The following is a 23,359-nucleotide window of genomic DNA, read 5'->3' as shown; positions in this document are numbered from 1 at the left end:
AGCTAAACGAGCTATTAACCTAATCATCTGAATCAACTAATTAACTCTAAACACCTGCAAAAGATTCCTGAGGCTTTTAAAAACTCCCAGCCTGTTTCATTACTCAAAACCGCAATCATGGGTAAGACTGCCGACCTGACTGCTGTCCAGAAGGCCATCATTGACACCCTCAAGCAAGAGGGTAAGACACAGAAAGAAATTTCTGAACAAATAGGCTGTTCCCAGAGTGCTGTATCAAGGCACCTCAGTGGGAAGTCTGTGGGAAGGCAAAAGTGTGGCAAAAAACGCTGCACAACGAGAAGAGGTGACCGGACCCTGAGGAAGATTGTGGAGAAGGACCGATTCCAGACCTTGGGAATCGGTGGACTGAGTCTGGAGTAGAAACATCCCCGCATTCCCCAGGTCAAGCCACTTTTGAACCAGAAACAGCGGCAGAAGCGCCTGACCTGGGCTACAGAGAAGCAGCACTGGACTGTTGCTCAGTGGTCCAAAGTAGTTTTTTCGGATGAAAGCAAATTTTGCATGTCATTCGGAAATCAAGGTGCCAGAGTCTGGAGGAAGACTGGGGAGAAGGAAATGCCAAAATGCCTGAAGTCCAGTGTCAAGTACCCACAGTCAGTGATGGTCTGGGGTGCCATGTCAGCTGCTGGTCCACTGTGTTTTATCAAGGGCAGGGTCAATGCAGCTAGCTATCAGGAGATTTTGGAGCACGTCATGCTTCCATTTGCTGAAAAGCTTTATGGAGATGAAGATTTCATTTTTCAGTACGACCTGGCACCTGCTCACAGTGCCAAAACCACTGGTAAATGGTTTACTGACCATGGTATTACTGTGCTCAATTGGCCTGCCAACTCTCCTGACCTGAACCCCATAGAGAATCTGTGGGATATTGTGAAGAGAAAGTTGAGAGACGCAAGACCCAACACTCTGGATGAGCTTAAGGCCGCTATCGAAGCATCCTGGGCCTCCATAACACCACAGCAGTGCCACAGGCTGATTGCCTCCATGCCACGCCGCATTGAAGCAGTCATTTCTGCAAAAGGATTCCCGACCAAGTATTGAGTGCATAACTGAACATAATTATTTGAAGGTTGACTTTTTTTTGGTATTAAAAACACTTCTTTTATTGGTCGGATGAAATATGCTAATTTTTTGAGATAGGAATTTTGGGTTTTCATGAGCTGTATGCCAAAATCATCAGTATTAAAACAATAAAAGACCTGAAATATTTCAGTTGGTGTGCAATGAATCTAAAATATATGAAAGTTTAATTTTTATCATTACATTATGGAAAATAATGACCTTTATCACAATATGCTAATTTTTTGAGAAGGACCTGTACATTTGATCAATTTAATCAACATCAAGTTTTTAAGTTAAAAGGTATAGGTATGAAAGTCTGCACACTTGTAATAATTATTGCTGATCTTGGTCTATTACAGAACTCGCACAGAATTGTGAATTCTACAAAAATGCTGATGTCAGGCCTCCATTCACCTATGCCTCCCTCATACGGCACGTAAGTCAGCCTGAGTGTGTATGTGTGTGAGAGAGAGAGAGAGAGAGAGAGAGAGAGAGAGATCTACTGATCTATACTGCGATTTCCGTACTCCAGTGCACTTGAGTGAAGTTCAAAGGTGCATGCTGGTAACTAAGGATTTATGCGCATCTCTTAGCTCTGTGTCACTCATGCTGAAATGCACGGCACTATCCATAATGCACTGGCTGCCTGTCTGGAAACGGTCCATCAGCTAATGTTTCACTAATAACAGCCATTTGAATCACCTCTTGACACCTGCTCACACTCTCTCTTCCGTTCTCTCTTCCGCTCTCTTCATTTTATTCACCAGGCCATTCTGGAAGCCCCTGACCGACAGCTGACTCTAAACGAGATCTATAACTGGTTTACACGAATGTTCGCCTATTTCAGGAGAAACACAGCAACATGGAAGGTAATGTCCCATTAAATATGGTTTTCAAACATTCAATACATTTTGTTTCCCTAAATGTTCGGGTATGCTTCTTTCCATTGATGTTTGATGCACTGATGACGTGAACAAATACGGACTGTCTGCACGTCTGGAAATGTTGGGCGGCCAAAGTATACTTTTGTTGCATACTTTTGTTGAAGCCTGGTTCCGCGCGAGTGTTGCGTAATCCTCATAGTAATTAGAAAACAGGAAAGAGATGCGAGCGATGATGAATGTAGCATCACCTCATCACATAATTAATTACTTATGTAGTTGTATCCAGATAATGCATTTGCATTTACACCTCTTTGAATGTGGTCATAATTTGTCCCTGACCACCTCCGAATGTGGTTTCAGTGATCCATTTGGATACATTTACACTTGGCATTTAATGTGATCAAGGGCTATCTAAAAGCGATCCAATCACTGAAAAGGCATGTTAATGCAAGGTGTAAATGGGGCCATTGTTTAGTAGATCTAGCTTGTTTTCGTTGGCGTCCTGGCAGTGAGACTGGAGGGCTCCTTATTTTATGTGAGTCTCACAGAGATAAAAACAGAGCAACAGACGTGGCCCATTGTTCAGTACGACCCAAACAACAATAAATCCTCCCTCTGTGCCAAGGGGTACAGCAGGTACAACAGAGATACAGCCTTCTGTGCAGCTCCAACAATAGTGAGGTTATTAATGATGCCTGCCTTCACCCACACAGCCAAGTTATGACCCGGCCTTTCCAAGATCAGTTTTTTCTTTTTTGTATACATTTTTTTCTCCTTTTTTGGTGTCCTGATGTGCTCTCCTCATTGTTGTGAATATGAGGTAAAGCACTCTGTGGCATCAGCCCTTCTGACTGGTGTTTGATAGGTGGAAGGAGGAAGCAGCAGTAAAGGGGGTCACACACCAGACGCAGCAGATGGACGATATACAGCGTCCTTATATTCAAAACCGTTGTTTTCTATGAACGTACATACTGTACATTGCCAATCAATGTGCACCAAAATGATGCCCCACCACTGAGTGCCACTCACAAAGTTCTCCATTGAATTCCAATAAATTCAACCCAGATCATTATCAAGAGACATATGCAGTGACTTTATATTAGGCTAGAAGATACATTGCATATAGGCAATTTTTCGGTTACAAGTATGGCTTCACTTTGTCCCTAACACACCCTTCAGTGCCAAGTATATTCACAATTATTGTAATGTCTAGACATTATTTTGAGTTCATTGGAAAGAAAAACTAAGCTTATGTGAAGTAACTTAAAAGAAAAGTAATTAATAATATGATTACTTTCCCATGATGTAATTATTAAAGTACTCTGATTACAAATTTAGAGAAGTAATTCATAATACGTAGTGGATTACTCTTTTTGAGTAACTTACCCAACACTGTTCACAATAAAGCATGGCCTCTCGTACCTTCCTGATTAAAACAATTAGACATTTTCCAATCCTTTGAAATTATATATAAAGTCAGAGAGCCCTTGCATATCCATACAACTGCCCTCTGGTTCTGTGTGTATGCTTACACCCTCACACACACTTGTTCAGTGGCGCTTTATCAGTCCATGGGCACGTAGCATTGTAATGCAGCAGACCCTTATCAGGCTGTTTAATTTGTACTGGTTGATTAACGTGCTCCCCGCTGGTCCAGAGCCAGTTCTAGATCAAATCTGCATCTCCGGACCACCTCCATCATGCCACACTCCACTGGAGCCCTCCACAGGAGAGCTGCCCTCCCCTGGGCACAGAACTTGGCTTTCCTGGCCCCTGTAAACCAGCTGCTGTCATCAGCTGCTCCACCTTCCATATGTGTTCGACTCCAGACCTTGATGTCAAGCAGATTCTTTAACCACATGATGCCAATTCTAAACATCAACAAACCTGTGTATGCCTGTTGCGTGCACAAATTTTAATCTCTGTCTTCTTTATATAAAAAAAAAATTATTAATTTCTTTGGTATCACAATATGTGTCTATTTGGTAACATTAGATAACAACATTAGTTAACATGGAATAACAATGAACAATACCTAAGTATTATTAATCTTATTTAATGTTAATTTCAACATATACCCTGTACTAATACATTTTTAAAATCAATAGTTGTATTTGTTAACATTAGCAGAGTATGTGAGTGGAGTGGAGCGGCAACAATTTCCCTTCCGCGCTCAAAGCATTCTTTAATCACTCCACTCCAACTCCACTCCGGGTTGTCCATTTCCCACTCCTCGCTCGCTCCGCACTCCTGGGTTAGAGAAACCCCGCTCCATGTTCGCTCCATGGCAAAATTAGCGCCTATCTACCTCTCCACTGTAAAGTTATTTCAGTATGCTTTTTAATATCACAACCTTCCATGCAGAAGGTGTATTAAATGAAAACTAATACACAATACTAGAAGAAAAGCTACAATGTCTTTATTAGAACACTAACATTAGCACAAGACTAATTATTAAATAATAATAATCTTACTTTTGAAACATATTGGCAGCATTCTCTGGGTTTGATCAATTAAATAAATTGCTAGATGCAAAAAAACAAAACTATTATTGCACTTCTTTTAAGTAACCTTGCCCTATAATTCTGTGAATTAAAAAAAAATACATTTTCAGAATGTTCTACAATTTTTTTCCTCTACTCGCATTTCCTGAGCTTCTTCATCTGCAAATGTATAATGTATAAATTAGCCTAGGCACTAAAAGAAATTTAGATGGCAATCGATTACAGTCAAACTACTCGATATTAAAATGTTGATTAGTTCAGTTGGTATTTTGCATCGTTAAATGTTCAGTTCTATTTAATGCGGGAAATAATAGCCTACAGTTAAGATTGAGATGCATTAGATTAGAATGTTGATATGATTATTCAATAATATTTAATAATGGATATCTGTATTACTGACCTTTAGATATTCTCTCCACATGTGAATGGATTATCATCGTTTTTTTGGACACGTCTTTTAGGATTTTACAACAAACCTTTGATCGTGGTAATCACCTTCCCACTCGTGTTCTCCTTTGCCATCCCGTCATTCATTTTCACTATATGCCAGCTGACGTAAGAATAAAGAGATGAAACACAAGCATGTATTTAAGTCAAGCTTTACCGCAATCTTAACTCAATTATAGGGAGTGTGAAAACAGAAAGCGAAAGTAACCTTTGATTGACTGATGTGTTTCTAGAGAAAGCTGTTTCTTTTTTGCCATTTTTTACTTAATATTGACCTTAAGACATGCTAGTCTATTACATACATTACATATAAAACACACAAAGACAATGTTAAGCTTCATTTAACAAACCAAATAGCTTTCAACTGTCTTTGATATAATGGAAAGTGATTTTCTAGTACCAAATTAGCAATTTAGCATGATTACTCAAGGATAAGGTGTTGGAGTGATGGTTGCTGGAAATGGGGCATTTTTTCAAATAGTGATGGTGCTGATTTTACATCAGTAATGTCCTGACTATACTTTGTGATCAGTTGAATGCCACTTTGGTGAATTAAAGTAACAATTTCCTTTTGAAACAGCAAAATCTGTACATTATTCCAAACTTTTGGCCACCCGTGTATAACCTTTCCATTTAGTGGCCCATTTCCCCATCACCCTGCTCAGCCTTTCATTTTCCCTCACAAAGATGTGCTAATAAATTACTTTCTCTCCAACACCCTGTGTCCTCTCCCTCTGTGGACCAAGAAATGGCAAGGTGCTATTAGGCCAGGGACGAAAAGGATGCCACATAGCATAGCTCTCTTCATGTCAGTAAGTCAGTCTCATCATTAACCATTCATGTGGCCTGGAGCCTGGGCTAAGGAGGTGCTGCCCCACATTCAGCCAACACTGGCCCAAGGCTCATTTGTGTGATCCTCTGGAGGAGAGGAATGAGAGAGAGCGACACTGAGACGGTGAGGTAAGAGAGGGACGCAGGGAGACAGAGGGCGGCAAGACAGAACAGCGGGCTAATAGCCTTGAACCACAGTGGCACCCAGAAGCAGTTAGTGAGCTTAGCCAGTGAGAGTTGAGGGAAACGAGGCGAAAGTGGCAGGAATATCTTTAACAACTCATTTCACATTTATGAAATTTTACAATTAATGGATACATCTACTTTTTCTCCACCAGAGTCCCATACTTTTTTTTTCCCTTCCCACCTTGTCTCACTCTCTCTCTCTCTACTCTTTTTTTAATAACCCTACGTTCTCACTCGTCCTCCTCTCTTACCAGTCATTTGGCCCCGGTATTAAATATAGAAATGCAGATGCATGTTCTCTGGTGCTCTTAATGGCGATCTATATTTCATGAAAAGTCAAGTCCAGAGAGAACAGGAAGTCATTGATCAGTAGGAGGGTGGCTCTTACTCGCAAGATGGACAGTGGCTGAAAACGCAAATCACTTTTCATTTTTCTCAGTGTACCTTTTCCGTATGCGCATTTATCCAGGTTTTTTTTTCTTCTTTTTTTATGCCTGCGGAGATGTCTCAGTATGTAGCCTCTGTCAGCTATTTGTGTAATTCTCAGTTTTCCATTAATATCCTCTTCTCTTCTTTGAATTTCGCAGGATTTGTTTAATCAATGATCACGAATTGAAAGTGAGAAATATTTGTAACCCACGCTAATCATTTATTTGGGCCTTGTTCTTTTTTTTAATGAATATTAATGGTTTTCATTTCTGTCCTTGTCTTCCACAGTGGAATATTTTCCCTGGTGTTTGCAGGAAGAATTTCATTTCACTGCTACATGGTACTTCCTTTGATTGAGGCTAGGAGTGTGTAGACTGAGTATTTTGTCTTGTGCCCTTGGCAAGTTTTAAGCCCACAGTTGTCCTGGGTATCCTTTAACGTTGATATGTTGCGAACTGACAATAAAAAGCTGAAGGCAACATGATATTACATTTTAACTATTTGCTTTCATAATACATGCTCCTGGTCTTGTAGGGTTTACATGCACATTCTTACACTGATTATGCTTATTAAGTCAACAATGTGTAAGGTCATTTAAATGCCGTAATGCATTTTCCTTTATCAGGGTAAGGTCATAAACAATTTAAGCATAAACCATTACCCTAATTTCGCATTGCATGTACAGTAAGCACCATTACCAGCATTCTTACTGGCTTATCCAGTGTGTGCAAGTGTTATGCATATGCCTGTTTAAGTTTTGACATCAAAAGTGTTGTGTTTTTTTTATTTTATTTTTTTATATAAGTTGAGCTTTGATAGTTATCAGCGTATTGATGCACATGTAAATGCACTCATCGTGAATGATTCATTGCTGCATGATAGTCCGAAGAAAATGCATTTTTCAAAAAAATGTTATCAGGGTCATAGAAAACTTGGAAATATCAGGGAATTTTACAAAAAAAAATTCTGTTGAATATCATAATACAGTATATCACACTACTGAAGTAAAATAAGTTGCGAACGCTGTTTCATGTTGACTTTAAGTTCTACTGTACATGCATCCTCTGTAGCTTTTAATTTCCAGGCTTATTAATGTACAGACATGAAGGGGGATCACTGGGGCAGATGAAATGGTAAAATGGCGGCTATGGCGTCGTCCTTCTTTGTGTGGACACTGTCACTGAAGGCTCCAAAACCCGTCTGACACATGCATCATCTTTCTAATGATGCTATGCCCCTCAACCTTCTCCTGAGCTGCCACCCCTCCAGTCACTCACACACACATGCAGCAAGGCAGGCATTTTGTTTATGTCTGCCAAGGCTGACCCCCTTTAAATTGCTGCTAATGTTTTAACTGTGAGAATTAGTCTTTCATCACGGATGGGAATGCAAATAAAATCGGTGAGGTGGCAGGCTGAAATTGGGGTCATACTCATTTGCAAAACTAAGCATCATCGCTCCTGTGTGGGGAAATTTATTCAAAGGAGGGAGGCCTTGCCTGATTATGGCACTTGTAATTATGGTTAGGAGTGATTCCAGCATCAGCAGTCCCTCCCTCATGGATTCTGAAAAAAAAGTGTGTCTGAAAAAAATACACAGGATTTAATTATACACAAATTAAAATTGGTAATGAAATTGGGCATGAACAAACTACAAATAGCAGATGAAAAGGAAGGGGCCACCCTTGAGGGTGTTATTCTAGATAGTGGCTGTTTAGTGAGATTTAAAATAAAAAAGCAGGGGGTTGGTTCGCTGTTAGTGTGTAGGGTGCATCATTTTCTTTCTTTCTTTTTTTTTCTCAAAGATACTCCCACTGTTATGATGGTGTGGCACCACATTGTCACTTTCCCTCAGTAGAATGTGCACTTAATTGGTTGTGTGTGTCTTAGAGATCGCACACGCCTGTGTGTGTGTGTGTGTGTATGTGTATGGTTGGTGAGGGGGAGATGGAGAGAAACGCTCGGTCGACACATCCCTGCCTGAGCCATACAATCTTTTGTGCTCATCATCACGTGCGCTCTTTTAATTAGAAAGCAGGTATAAGATTTATGCCATTATTAAAGGCTGTTTATATCAGAGCTCACTATAATTGCATTTCCAGCATTGACAGTGAAGCAGAACCGATTCCGCTTATGATACCTACGGCGAAAAGTCAAACCGGAACTGAAAACTGACTTCATCGATGTCTCTTTGTTTTCACAGAATGCTGTGCGCCATAACTTGAGTCTGCACAAGTGCTTTGTGCGGGTGGAGAACGTCAAGGGTGCAGTTTGGACCGTGGACGAATTGGAATACCAAAAGAGGAGACCACCAAAGATGACCGGGTATGTAGACTCACACCCTGTGTGCCCGCCTGAACTTCGTCACTCAGATGGGTGTCATTAGAAGGAATAGTTTCAACATGATCACACTGGGAATCCAGATGTTGCTCTAAACCATTTTCGCTCTTAAATTACATTTTAACACCACTGACAGATAGGCTTAGGGTTGGGATTTGAATTAGGGGGTACAGTTAATAAAATAGTCATTCCTGTTGACCGTATTCCGTCATTTACAACTAAAAATCCAACTCACTATTGCAGTCACACTGTGGACATTTCATCCAGACACTGGAGTTCACATGTGCTCATACGATCAACAAAATGTCCAGTTTAGGCTCTGGAGGCAGTGATTTAAAAAACAAAAAACACTATAAAAGCACCACAAAAGTAGTCCATCCCACCATGTGTCTTCTGAAGCCACATGATAGCTTTGTGTAACTAACAAACCAATATTTAGGTTGTCACTGAAAATCTTCTCCTCTACTGTAGTTCTCAAATTAAACATGGCACCATCATAACCCGTTGTAAATGAAACCAAACCTGATGCGACTAGTGGTTCTGCCGGCACTCTTGAACATTGCCTGCTGAGACTCTCTGAAGCTTTATAGTCTAAAATGGGAGCCTTTATTTAACTGTCCAAATGAGCAAAGTCATACTTAATTTAAATAACCTGTGTAACAGTGGATTAAAACAGCTGAGGACTATTTATTCAGTGAAAGTCGCAAAAACAGCCTTTATTCCTTTAGCTAAACCATAAGCTTGTAGGTCTGGTTTGTAAGTGAGGCTATAATTGTTATTGGCATGTGTGATTACCCTAATGGGCTTCCCATCATTACCCTATTACTGACTCTCCAGTCAAAAGCACAAAGGTCTCTTTTGTGCCTCGTCTGCTTGTATTTGGCATGCGTTTGTGTGTGTTTGTGTGCGTGTGTGTTTTTCCCGTCTGTGTCTACACTGTTTAGGGTACAATGTGAGCAGATGCACAGCAGAAAAGCATGCCTGCTTGCATTTGTACAAACAGATGTTACATGCCGTCTCAAGCATTGCCAGAGAGACGACGGCAAATTACCAAGCCGACGGCCTGCTTGCCAGATTTCAGCCCTGTAGCACAGACACAAAAAAGAACAAACAGTAGTGTGTGGCTTTTGCGCAGTATGCTGTGTCAATATGCCTGTGTTATCCTCCATTGTTTGTAATTTTCTGTTTATCTCGTTTTGAGTGTTTTTCAATGGGTTGGGGAACTTTAACACACATATACTTGCTGAACACACTTTTGTCAGATGTGATAGATTTGTAGTAATCCACACAAGCACTTAATGGTGTTCTCTTTTTGTTTCTTTTCTCCTCAGAAGTCCAACTCTTGTGAAGAATATGATTTCTGGACTGGGATTTGGCTCCCTGAATGCCAGCTATCAGGTGAGTGTGTGTGTGTGTGTGTGTGTGTGTGTGTGTGTGTGTGTGTGTGTGTGTGTGTGGTGTGTGGGTGTTTTAGGTTACAAACTGGTAATTACAAGGGTATTATGCTATAAATGTGGTTTATGATGTCATTTCTAGTGTCCCCATAAATTCAAATCACTTAAACATACTAGACAATGTTTTTTTGAATATGTAAAATGCAGAAAGTTTTTTGTGAGGGTTAGGTTTATGAGTTGGGTTAGGGGATACAATCAATAGTTCTTACAGTATAACAGTCATTATGTCTATGGAGAGTCCTCATAAGGTTAGCCACACCCACGGGTGCGTATGTGTGTGCGTCGCGTGCCTTCTGTACATCAACACACACAATCTCCTGACTATTCAGGAATGGCTGCTATTACATATGTTTCTTTACAATGAAATGATCACATATCGGTTCATTAGTGAATAAGTCTGAATTTGAATGATTTTAAAAAAAAAACAGTTATCACAAGACTGGAAAGGTCGTGGAAATTCATTGGTCTAAAAGTTTGGGAATCCTGCCTGGTGCAAGATCAACTGCACAAGGGCACTGAAAACAATTTCCTCGTCTAATTAGCTGCTTCTCCCAAACCTCCACTATTCTCCTCCCTCCAATGCACACACGGTCTCATACAGCTGTATGTGATTTATAGCATCAAATATTTGTCAATGAAGGTCACAGAATAAAATTAGTGTCTGTCCTAGAAAATCCGCCTGAAAGCCACGGTGTCACCACAATTCCCCTGATCAGATTTCCGAGCCATGTGGGCTCTCGCCTATCACTGTATTTTCGATGTTTAAGACTGTTTTTTCCCCAAGAACACTGTGTGATGCGACAGAGATGGATCTAGGAGGTTAGCCTTTGTGCTTGCGTTGTGGTCTGAGTGTTTGAGCCTGTGTGTGGCACTCTCACTCTCTGTCTGTCAGGTCTGTGACCATCCATCTCCTCACAGGACAAGTGCTGACAAACAAACAGCCCAGCTAATCATGGGCCTACACACACACTCTTCCAACGCCTTGGCCCAGTTTGTCCCGCTCTGACCCTGCAGGCCATTTCTATGGAAATGGAACTGCTCGTCCTGAAATGGCTGCACATAACTAGCCTTTAACAAAAGAGCAGACACACAGAGGAACTCTGAGGTACACACAACAACTCCCAGAAAGCAAAGAGACAGAGAGAGTGTGTGAAAACGGTTTAGATTTTTTTCAGCACTATTTATCTTGAGTAGGGCATTTTTAAAGGTGAAGTGTGTAATTTCTGCACCACTAGCATCACCAAGGTCTCTCACTATCTTTCACTCTCTCTCGCTGTGTCTCTCTTTCGCATTCTCTCTATTTTCGGTTCTTAGAACAGTTTGAATTAGTAGCACATAAAAATCGCAGTTTATAAGTGACTGATGGGAGACGATGGAAACCGGCCAGAACAGTTTTCTTATCCACCTTTCCTCATGCTTTAAAATATTATTAAGTATAATTACATGTATGTAGAGTTTTATTTACTCATATAGATGTACCATTACCATCTTGGACATTGTTTATTTTGTACTTGTTATACCTTTCTTTGTTTATATATTTACGCAGTATTGTGCAAAAGCTTTAGGTACTTGTGAAAAATGTTGCATAGTGAGGATATCTTCAAAAATAATGCCATAAAAAGTTTTAATTTGTCAATTAACGTCATACAAATTCCAGTAAACATAAAAAAAGCTACATCAATAATTGGTGTGACCACCTTTGCCTTCAAAACAGCACCAATTCTTCTAGGTCATCTGGACACAGTTTTTCTTGGTTGTTGGCAGACAGGATGTTCCAAGCTTCTTGGAGAATTCGCCACAGTTCTTCTATCTATTTAGGCTGTCTAAGCTGCTTCTGTCTCTTCGTGTAATCCCAGACTGACTCAATGTTCAGTGGAGGACTCTGTGGGGGCTATCTGTTGCAGAGCTCCCTGTTCTTCTATTCTATTCGTAAAAGGAATGTTTGGGATTCTAAAATGTATTTTCCTATTGACACATTAAAGCTGAAGAACATCTTATGTGCATTTTGTGTGTGTGTGTGTGTGTGTGTGTGTGTGTGTGTGTGTGTGTGTGTGTGTGTGTGTGTGTGTGTGTGTGTGAGCGTGTATTTATCACTTTGTGGGGACCAAATGTCCCCATAAGGATAGTAAAACCCGAAATTTTTGATCTTGTGGGGACATTTTGTCGGTCCCCCTGAGGAAAACAGCTTATAAATCATACTAAATTATGTTTTTTGAAAATTGCAGAAAGTTTTCTGTGAGGGTTAGGTTTAGGGGTAGGGTTGGGTTTAGGGGATAGAATATAAAGTTTGTACAGTATAAAAACCATTATGTCTATGGAAAGTCCCCATAAAACATGGAAACCAAACAGTGTGTGTGTGTGTGTGTGTGTGTGTGTGTGTGTGCATAAAATAAAGAAATATTTCAGAATTTGGGGTATTTTTAAGGTACTAATCAAATAAGCAAATTTGTGACACTGACAACTCTTTTGTACAAAAAGTTCAGATTTCCTTGTTTTTATTGAAGCACACAAGATACATTCTCAAATTTTGCTGGGATGACATGGATAATCATGTCTTGCTCTAATTTGTGGAGTCCATTCCAGCTTGAGTGCATGTTGCTATTAAATTCAAATTAGCTTTATATTAATCAATAGAGAAATTCATTTTTACAAATTGTTATGCTAATAATATCATTGGTAACTATTATTATTATTATTAAATTATAAAATAATGCACAATCGAAGTATTTTGACAGACTTTTGGAGCTCCCTTTATACTGTATCTCATATAACCTTTTTACTGGTGTTTAAATTGTTTTCCCTCTAAATAATGATGAAGTGAACACATTTTGGAGGATTTACCAAAAAAATGGAACATGTCCATATTATGTTCTTAAAAGTTTAGCTTTTATTATTCTGTAATATTGGGAGAGTTTTAGAGATGCTGTTGAGTTTTCTTGTGAGCAGTACAGCAAAACAAGAGTGTGAGTCTGTGAGCAGTAGGGTCTGTTTTGGGTCTGTTGTGTGGAAGAGAGGAGACCCCTAGTGGTGAGACAAAAAACCCTACAGCTCCACTGCAAATCTCTGTTCCCAGATCTCACCATTGTCTTTGTAGTGTAGGGTCCATACATTCTACTACAGGCAATGAGCACTGTTTGTTAATTAAATCTCTCTTGTCTTTTCACAAAAGCTTCATACCTTTCAATTATACTGAGGTGTATATGTTGATGTGTGTGCAGGCTGCACTTGCAGAGAGCAGTCTTGGTCTTCTGAACAGTCCCTCTCTGATGAGCAACAGCACATGTGCGAGCCTCAACATGCTACATGTCGGCCATGATGATGTCAGCAGCACAGTTGAACAGGTCAACAGTAACGGCAGCTGCAGCCCTGGCCTCTCTCCACAGCAGTATGGGTAAGACCAGGCATCTAATAGCCCACCTGTTACTAACTAAATTGCATGGCTGTAGTTTTAGAATCAGAATCTGAATGAGATTATTGCCAAGTATGCTTCCACATACAAGGAATTGTTGTGCAGATGAGATAGGATATGTTAACTAATATAATTGACTAGGCTGTGTATTGCACATAATTATTGTATAGTTTTAACTGTTCATGAGATAGATAGCCTGAGTGTAAAAAAAAAATTATTGTGCCTGGCAGTTCAGTTGCTCAGTGCTCTGTAGCATCGGCTAGAAGGCAACGGTTCAAAAAGGTAGTGGGCTGCGTTAGTGGGGTCCAGAGTGACTTTACCAGCCCTTCTCCTCACTCTGCAAGTGTACAGTTCTTGAAGGGAGGGCAAGGGACAACCAATAATCCACTCAGCAGTTCGTACTGTCTTTGTAGTCTTCTGATGTCTGATTTCGTAACTGAAGTGCAGAGGACAGACTGACTGCTGAGTAGAACTGTATTAGCAGCGCCTGTGGCAGGTTGAACTTCCTCAACTGGAGAAGGAAGTATAACCTCTGCTGGGCCTTTTTCACAATGGAGTCAACATTCGTCTCCCACATCAGGTTCTGTGAGATGGTAGTGCCCAGGAACCTGAATGACTCCACTGCTGCCACAGCGCTGTTCGAAATGGTGAGCGGGGTCAATGTTGGGGTGTTCCTTTCTAAAGTCCACAATCATCTCCACTTTTTTGAGCGTGTTCAAATCCAGGTTGTCATGACTTCACCAGTGAGCCAGCCGTTCAACTTCCCTTCTGTATGCAAACTCATTGTCATCTTGGGGCCGATCAGGGGCAGACTGGCTATCGGGAGAACCGAGCGAGCTGGTGGGTCGGCCATGAAACGGGCCAAATGGGCCGCGAGAAGCTAAAATGAGCCTCCGTGTTATGCAGAACGGACCACAAAACGGCACCACGATATGCAGAAAGGAACCCCCCGCTCAACTTTTGGCAAGTTGCTATGTAAAATCCCGGGCCGATTTCTCTTCCCAGTCCAGCTCTGCCGATGACAGTAGTGTCATCTCCAAACTTCAGGAGCTTGTCAGATGGGTCATTGGCATTGCAGTCTTTGGTATACCTGGAGAAGAGTATTGTGGAGAGCTCTTATCCCTGGGGGGGCACCAGTGCAGATCATACATGTGCTGGAGGTGAATTTCCCCAGTCTCACTAGCTGCTGCTTGTCCGTCAGAAAGCTGGTGATCCACTGACAGATAGACGTGGAAAAAGACATCTGGATTAATTTTTTCCGTAGGAGAGCTGGTATGATGGTGGTGAAAGCCTAACTCAAGTCCACACAAAGGATCCTTGTATATGTCTCTGGTCTATACAGATGTTGCAGGATGTGATGCAATCCCATATTGACTGCATCATCCACATACCTGTTTGCTCTATAAGCAAAATTTAAGGGGATCTAGGAAGGGTCCAGTGATGTCCTTCAGGTGGGGCAACACCAGTCTCTCAAATTACTTAATGAGCTCAAACTTCAAAGCAATGGGTTTGTAAACATTAAGTCCTTTGATCTTGGGTTTCTTTGGGACAGGGATGATAGTGGAGCATTTGAAGCAGCAGGGAGCTTCACACTGCTTTTCTCCAGTGATCTCTTGAAGGTCTTGGTGAAAATGGGGGGGCCAGCTGGTCAGCACAGGATTTTAATTGCAGGAGGTGTTTGTGTGAAGTGAAGGTCAGAGCGGGTGGAGGGTGAGAGACTGGGCTTTTTAAATCTACAGCAAAACACATTCAAGTCGTCAGCCTGTTGTTGGTTTCCTACAGTGTTGGTGGATGGTGTCTTGAAGTTAGTAATGTCTTTCAAGCCTCTCCACACTGATGCATTGTCGTTAGTTGAAAACCTTTTTTTCCAGCTCCTCAGAGTAGATTCTTTTAGCGACTTTAATTTCATTTGTGTGTTTTTGGCCTGGTTATAAAAGATTTGATCCCTGCTTCTGTAAGCATCCTCTTTGGCATGACAAAGCTGTCTGAGTTTTCCTGTAAACTATGGTTTGTCGTTGTTGAACGTAAAATAAGTCCTAGTAGGAATGCACATATCCTCACAGAAACTAATATATGATATCACGGTATCTGTGAGCTCATCCAGATTGGTGTCTGCAGCTTCAAAAACACTCCAATCAGTGCAGTCAAAGCAGGCTTGTAGTTCCAGCTCTGCTTCATTGGTCCATCTTTTACAGTCTTGACTACAGGTTTAGTAATTTATAGTTTTTTACAGGTTTAGTTTATTTTTTAGTTTCTTTATTAAAGGGATATTGTGGGTTCAATACAAGTTAAGCCCGATCAACAGCATTTGTGGCATAATATTGATCACCACAAAAAATTATTTTCACTTGCCCCTCCTTTAAAAAAAAGAAAAAATCTGTGTTACAGTGAGGCACTTACAATGGAAGTGAATTGTCCGTAAACGTTAAAATACTCACTGTTTCAAAAGTATAGACACAAGATGTAAATGATATATGTGTTAACATGATTTTAGTGTCATAAAATAAAACAAACAATTTTACAACTTTGTTGCCATGACAATGACATCAAACACTAAAACAAGTGTAAAATTATGATTTAAACAACTTTTTAAAAAAATATACGTTTGTGCTTTTATAAAAAAAAACTATAAGCTTCAAATTTCTGCCTTTTAAACCCTCCAAAAATTGGACCCATTCACTTCCATTGTAAGTGCCCAACTGTAACTCAGAATTTTGCTTTTTTAAAGAAAAGTTAGTAGCTGTCGATTGAGCTTTACACAAAGTACTTTAATGGCATGATTGAAAAAGTAAATAAAATATAATAAAAATAGTTATAAACAAATGGTTAAGTTATTTATTTATTTATTTTTCTGTTTCAGACATCAGGTCCATGTGAAAGAGGAGCCAGCTGAGATGGAGGAGGACAACAGACCAATGTCCCTCATGGCGTCTGTCACTCAAAACCTTGGAATGCCCTGTGACGAGCGTGACATGGACGAGGAGCTTCCCACAGAGGAGCTGGAGTAAGAGGAAGAAAAATTATGGAGGCGGAGCTCAGTGGCCCAGCCCCTCCCTCATATTCAAAGTGTTCAAGTGAGAAAAACAAAGATAATAAAACAACTACAACTTTAAAAACCAAAACAGGGTTAGACCTCATCAGTGCATAATGCAAAAACACACAACATGCTTTTTCTCCTTAGATCTTTATGTTTCCCAAGTCAGTTCCCCCAAAAAGGCCCTTTGATGCTCAGAGCAAATATGATAGAAGTATGGACTACAATATCTAAAGCTACTAAGGGAAACCTGACAAGTTACAACTTCAGCATTTATTCTTTTTTTCTTTTTTCAGAAGTCACCTGAGAATTCTCTATTTGAAGTCTTTTTAGCTTTAATTTTGACGTTCTTTGCACCTGAGAACACTGCTTTTCTATGGGATAAACACACAGCAGTGATTTACCTCAGAAAGAAATTCACATGTCTGAAAAAAGAGGGAAAAGATGACAAACACATCTTTAGAATGACTTAAGCTCTCAGATTTTTGTATTCATTCAAGGGGATGCTGCAAGACTTCACCACTTTTGACAAAAGCAAAGACTGAAACACAACAAGCTGAAAGACTGGCAAAGTTGTCCCTGGCCACCTGACCAATTTAGACTCACTCCACCCCCCAATCCCATTCATGAGTGGACTAGATAAACCGGGGAAAGCGTTCTGTCTTGGGGCAGTTTAACCTCTCTGATCAGACAGTGGCTGCCTGCGCTGTACTTACTGTTATCTGATGGTATCGTTATCTGTTCTTTTGTCAAACTCAAAGTAGTAATGTTGCTACCCCCAAAAAAAGGCATATTTCAGGAAAAGGAACTTTGCTGTTGTTCTCCTGTGGTGCTGTTATGACAGCCAGACTGATTATGAGGCATGTGGAGGACCGGCTCAGAGACTTTTAATGACTGTATTGTTGATTATAATATGTGTGCAGTAGCTTTCGATTTCTCTTTCAATTTTGTTTTACTTTCATACTCATTTATTTCTAAAGGATCAATGTTTTTCATTGTGATGTAATTCAGCTATTATATGTCTTCTGTTATTGTTTGTTTTTATTTTTTAAACAGTCTCTCATCATTCCAAAAAGGGGTTACATTTGGGAGAGAAGTTCCAAAATCCTTATACTACAAACTCCACCACAACAATACTTCAAAACTTATCACAGGTAGTTGAGGATAGTACTTACCGTTAAGTGATAGATACCGAAACAAACAGCAAACTAAACCACAGATTAAATCTAACCAAGGTGGCAAACCACTTAAACATTTCTAAAGCGGAAGGAAGCTAAAACTAAAGAGACAGAGGTTGAATACACAGTGCAGAGCTCCCTGTAAGATCCTGGAAAAAACTTTACAGGCACTCGTATCTCTTATATATATATATAAATTTGCTTCATTTATTTTAAAATATTTTTGCCCAAATTTGCGCCATTTATTAGTTAATTTCAGAATTTTCTGTAAGAGCCAATTGATATCAGCTGCCATACAAAATATTACTTTAACATAAATGATAACACAGTCACAGAATACCTCAAACCACAGTGTTTGCCCCTCACTGTTATTACAAAGGGGATTTGTACTGTGGCTAACCAACATGGTGACTCTCATTATCAGTTCAAATTTCTATAGTTATTAGATATATAGAAAGTTATTTACAGTTCACTGTGTGAGTGGAAAGTGTCTAATTAGCATGTGAGATTCAACTTTCAATGAACTTTAAAAAAGAAAACTTCTCAGTAGTGCCATGCCAAATTCCACGTTATAATTTAATATATGTTGCTGTTTTAGTTTTCCCTATTTTACTTTTGTTACAGGTAACCAAAGAGATATTTAGTAAACCAAAAAACTCTTTTTTTATTTATCATTTCTTCTTCCTAAGAAACTGGCCAAAAGAACACAAACACGTCATTTATATATATATTTTTTCTCTTTTGCATTTTTAGTTGAATTGTTTGTTTTTACGTACACTACAGAGCATTCCAAAAACCAAAGTGTAAAGCGCAAATGCTTTTTCCTTCTTTTTTTTCCAAAAAAAAAGGAGAGAACAGTTTAAATATACGTTAACCTAATGAGTTTTAACACTACATTGAAGGCCAAAAAACACAAACTAAAAAGGAAGCAAAAAAGCAGTATTAACAAGCCTCTTCTAGTTCCTTAGTCAATGTACAAAGCACTTATGATCTGAGGAAGAAAGCTCTCTACCCCATCTTGTGCTCAGGCGATTACAGTGTTCAGATCGCAGTCTTAGAGAAGATTGCAAAGGACTTTACATGCAAAAGGCACTAATAACAGTGATGTACTTTTATGTGACACTAGAAGCCAGCAGCAGTTACTCAGCATTACATGTGTACATTAAAAGTGGTTTAGTTAAATAGAATTATTCTCACCAGTATTTTAAAATAAAACACAGTTTAAGGAATACCAAAAAGAGCAGGCGAGCATTTCCTCGAATAACCATTACTTGTCGTTTAGCTTACCCAGCCTCTTGAACAGTATTATTTACCTGACGAATAAGGGATGGCTTGTTTTCAAAATTAAAAAGACTCATTTAAGGACTGTTCTAATAATCGTTTTCTACTGGAGGATCTATTTCAACATTAGTTTTTTTGGTCAAAAAGATTTTATTTTTAAGTGAGGTCTGATGTACCTGGTCACAGAAGAGATGTGTATGTGCATTTCATACACTCAAAACACCTTCAAAGAAAGAAAACCAAAAATAACGCTACCTCCTTTTAAAAACAGTTCACAAAATATATAGGCCTATGAAAGTCACCTATAGTCATGCAAAAGGTGTAAATCCCATGTAGTTCTTCATTAATCCACAAAATAACGTTGGAAAACCAAAATGTAATTATTGTTGCATAGCTGTGAATAGAGTCTGGCTATTACGATTCCTAATTCATTAGCATGAATGGAAACAAATAAACGAGACACAATATAAAAATTAAAAAGATGACTACCTCTCCTCCCCCTCCTGAAACAAATGCCGAGTCCTGTTAAGTATGAAGCATTAAGTGGTCAACATATTTAAAAGGGTCTACTCCAAATCGCATATTCCCTACTTTAAGTGATCTATTAGCATAGTGTCTATGTGCAGGTCCTCTGTGCGGAGGTTTAATTGTGTGTTCTAATTCCGTATGCGTAATGAGAGGACAGGCCAATGAGAGCCATCGAGCTGGCCGGTCATTAGAGCATACTCAATGGGTCAGTCAGTTGGGTGTCAGAAATGATGATAGGCAGAATGCATTAACGCAGGCCACTCTCGCATGGACCCCGCTTCCCAATTAATGTGACATGTAGCTTCGTTGACGGCTGTGGAAAAAGAGCACGAACACACACACATATACAGAGTGGTTCATCACGCTCATGGTAGCGGTTACTCTGGTAAAATGGGCCTTTATTTGTACCACAGACCACTCTAACAGACTTGGCTGCAGTGAAAGCACTACATGCCAGCAGATGAAACCAAAATATCCAAAGAGAAACATCGTCGTGCTACAACAAGAACTGAGAATTGCAAAGGAATTCAAAAACTCACTAATGAATTGCTGCATTCACTAAATGGACTACAATTGTGCTTTAAGGTACACATGTAAACAAAGCTGTTTTGTATGATGTAGTCTGAAATACATCAGTGGTATTAGTGATTGCCATGACTCCATTACTTTTACAGACCTGTTGTAACGATGTATTGTTGTATATTACCGCTTGGCTTAGCTCTAAAGGGCATTCCCTCCTTTTTGTGTTTTATTTACTTTTTCTACTTTTTTCCCCTTTGAGATTTACTTTCTGCACCTGTTTAGCTATTGTAAAGTTTTGAGCTCAGAATTTCTATACTGTATTGCTTATGCTAAAGTGTATGTATTTATCATATAATGTGCTGCAGGTATCATGGTTATTATTTTTTATTTTATTTTTCTCATTTTGTTTGCTTCTTTTTGGTTTTGTTTTTGCTTTACCAGTCTTTCTGTCATATGTCTGGGACGATGATTCTTTTTAAATGTGTATTATCGCTCGGAAAAATTCGAAAAAGAAAAAAAAAGAAAAGATTAAGAGTTAGATAAGTGGTTTAGGTAACACACCTGTTTGTATATTTATCTTAGCTAGGTCTATTTTGATACTTTTTGTCTCTCTAGTGCATTTATGCATTTTTAAGGAAAAAAGAGAGAAAACAAACTAAAAAGTTGAACTTATTGTGTTATGATACCTCAGAAGGACTTTTCTCAAAAGACAGGACCAAATCTTCAGAAAAAGAAAAAAAAAGTGAAAGAGAAAAAATTGAAGAAAAAATATGTAGCCCTATGTCGCTTATAAGAAAGAGCAGCTTTAAGGTTTTTTTGTTTTCATATGGCCCGTTTAGGTGCCAGTATATGTACAGACTCCCTTTAAGTCACATCATTCTTTTATTTACCATTAGCACTCAAAGTTGTGTCTCATAAGGCAAAGGTGCTCTACATTTGTATACAAAGCTGAAGTTTCAGCTTTTATGCCCTGAAATGGCCCAAACCCCAGCTAAGTGCTTGGATTGGCTGTCTTAAGCAAAACTGGCAATGCTGTATTTAGTATTATGCTCATAGAGAGTGTCTTCCTTATTTTCACTGACGTCCACTGTCTCCCAAACGCCGCTGTAGTTCCACTCTCGTAGCACTAAAAAAAATGGGACCATGCTTTCTCCAACAGACTTCACACAAACACATGGAGGTAGACAGAAGTCATAAAGACATTTTCAACCACTGTGTAAATTATAATTTCCGTTTCATAAATAGCACCAATCGCTGTGAACTTGGTGAGGCTTTTCTGCAGTAGCATACCAAATACAAATTTGAAAAGGCTTTTTAGAAATGCAGATCAACTTCAGCCAACACCAAAAGGGGGTTTGTAACTAAACAAATGTGTGATGAAGTTGACAGAGCAGTATTTTATGTCTAAAATACAGTTATCCACACTACCACCCTTATGCTGGTTCAAGGCCTTTGATAGGCTCAGAGCTCCATTGCCTGGTGATGAATAGCTTTGAGCTGCTGGTCTCTAGGAAAAGGACCCCTGCAGGGGAGCTTTGCCTGATGGTCAATCAAATGGAACTACCACTCAGCTCTCCTCTCATTGTATTTTTACGAATGTGTGTACATTTTCAGCAGTGACTTCTATGTACTTAGTTTTCATTTTAATTTGTTTGCTTCTCTTTTAATTGTTTTTTTTTTTTTTACATTTGTTTTGCTTTTTCCAATGAGACTTGGGGGGGGAAGGATAGGTGGTGGCTTTGAGTGGTATAGAAATTGTAAAAAAGGCATCTATCCATCCACCTTTGTTCATTCTAAACCCGGTAACCATGTTTATGCCAGTCACTGCCGTTTTTCTTCATGCTGTATAAAAAAAAACACATATATCTGTGTATTTGTAACCTGAATCTTCTTGTGTCTGTCCATGCAGACAATAAAAAAACTGTACAGTAGGTCTAGTTGCATGTAATCTGTACTAATTATTGACAATGGCATTATAAAATGCAATAAAAATACTCATTACACTGTCTAAGGCTGTGCCTTGTTTTGAGTACCTGTTCTACATGTTTACAAATACAATTAGCATTCATTTTTGGTTAAAGGAATATTCCAGGTTCAATACAAGTTAAGCTCAATCAACAGCATTCGTAGTATAATGTTGGTTATCTCAGAAAAGAGTTTTGACTCGTCCCTTCTCTGTGTATCAAAAGTATAGTCACAAGACAAAACTTTATGCATTTACATGATTTTATTGTGATATAATCAGGGATTTTCCAGCATTAACCAGATAACAAGGTTTAAGGTGTTACCTTCGGCATGACAACAAAGTTGTAAGCTAATATTGGTTATAACTTGGCACAAATAAGGTTAGTAAGCAATGTTGTCACACTAAAGTCATGTTGACATGTATAATGTTTATGGCTATATTTCTGAAAATGTGTGCATGTTAATGTTTATGGACTGTTACTGGAACTAATATTTCCATTGTAAGTGCCTTAATAACTACATATATACACACACACACACACACACACACACACACAGTACTGTGCAAAATTTTTAGGCATGTCTTCAAAAATAATGCCATAAAAATGAACATCATACAAAGGCCAGTAAACATAAAAAAGCTACATGAATGATTGTTGTGACCACCTTTGCCTTAAAAACAGCACCAATTCTCCTAGGTACACCTGGACACAGTTTTTCTTGGTTGTTGGCAGACAATTCGCCACAGTTCTTCTATCTATTTAGGCTGTCTCAATTGCTTCTGTCTCTTCATTTAATCCCAGACTGACTCAATGTTCAGTGGGGGAATCTGTGGGGGCTTACACAGTGCCCTGTTCTTCTATTCTAATATTTTGTAATTGTAAACGTAATGTTTGCGAGTCTAAACTGTATTTTTCCTATTGACACACTAAAGCTGAAGATATAAATAACCATCTGAAGACAAATGTTTTTGTGAAACACCTTAAGTGCCTAAAATTAAGCACAGTACTGTGTGTGTGTATATATACAGTGGCATGCAAAAGTTTGGGCACCCCTTATCAAAATTTCTGTTTCTGTGAATATTTAAGCGGCATAAATCTCCAAATGGCATAAAGTTAAAGATGAAACATTCTTTTCAACATTTTAAGCAAGATTAGTGTATTATTATAGTTTTTTACAATTTTAGAGTGGAAAAAATGGAAAAGGAGCATCATACAAGCTCTTAGATAACTGTAACCAAGGTCTCAGACCTTAAATAGCTTGTTAGGGCTACAGCTTGTCACAA

The 23,359-nt window shown here is 39.1% G+C and overlaps 1 protein-coding gene across 1 annotated transcript in view; it reads left to right on the top strand.

Annotated features, from left to right (window-relative positions):
• The window catches only part of LOC127625856 (forkhead box protein P4-like), a 157,033-nt gene extending 134,921 nt beyond the window's left edge, over positions 1-22,112 (top strand). The window contains 6 exon segments of the mRNA XM_052101269.1: positions 1,443-1,519; positions 1,851-1,952; positions 8,567-8,688; positions 10,035-10,101; positions 13,376-13,548; positions 16,427-22,112. Of these exon segments, the coding sequence (XP_051957229.1) occupies positions 1,443-1,519; positions 1,851-1,952; positions 8,567-8,688; positions 10,035-10,101; positions 13,376-13,548; positions 16,427-16,574 (689 nt within the window). The 3' untranslated portion in view covers positions 16,575-22,112.
• The last annotated feature ends 1,247 nt before the right edge of the window (positions 22,113-23,359 follow it).

This window comes from Xyrauchen texanus, chromosome 32, assembly GCF_025860055.1.
Source record: "Xyrauchen texanus isolate HMW12.3.18 chromosome 32, RBS_HiC_50CHRs, whole genome shotgun sequence".
NCBI classification, from domain to species: Eukaryota; Metazoa; Chordata; class Actinopteri; order Cypriniformes; family Catostomidae; genus Xyrauchen; species Xyrauchen texanus.
This window is presented reverse-complemented; position numbering and strand designations above follow the sequence as displayed.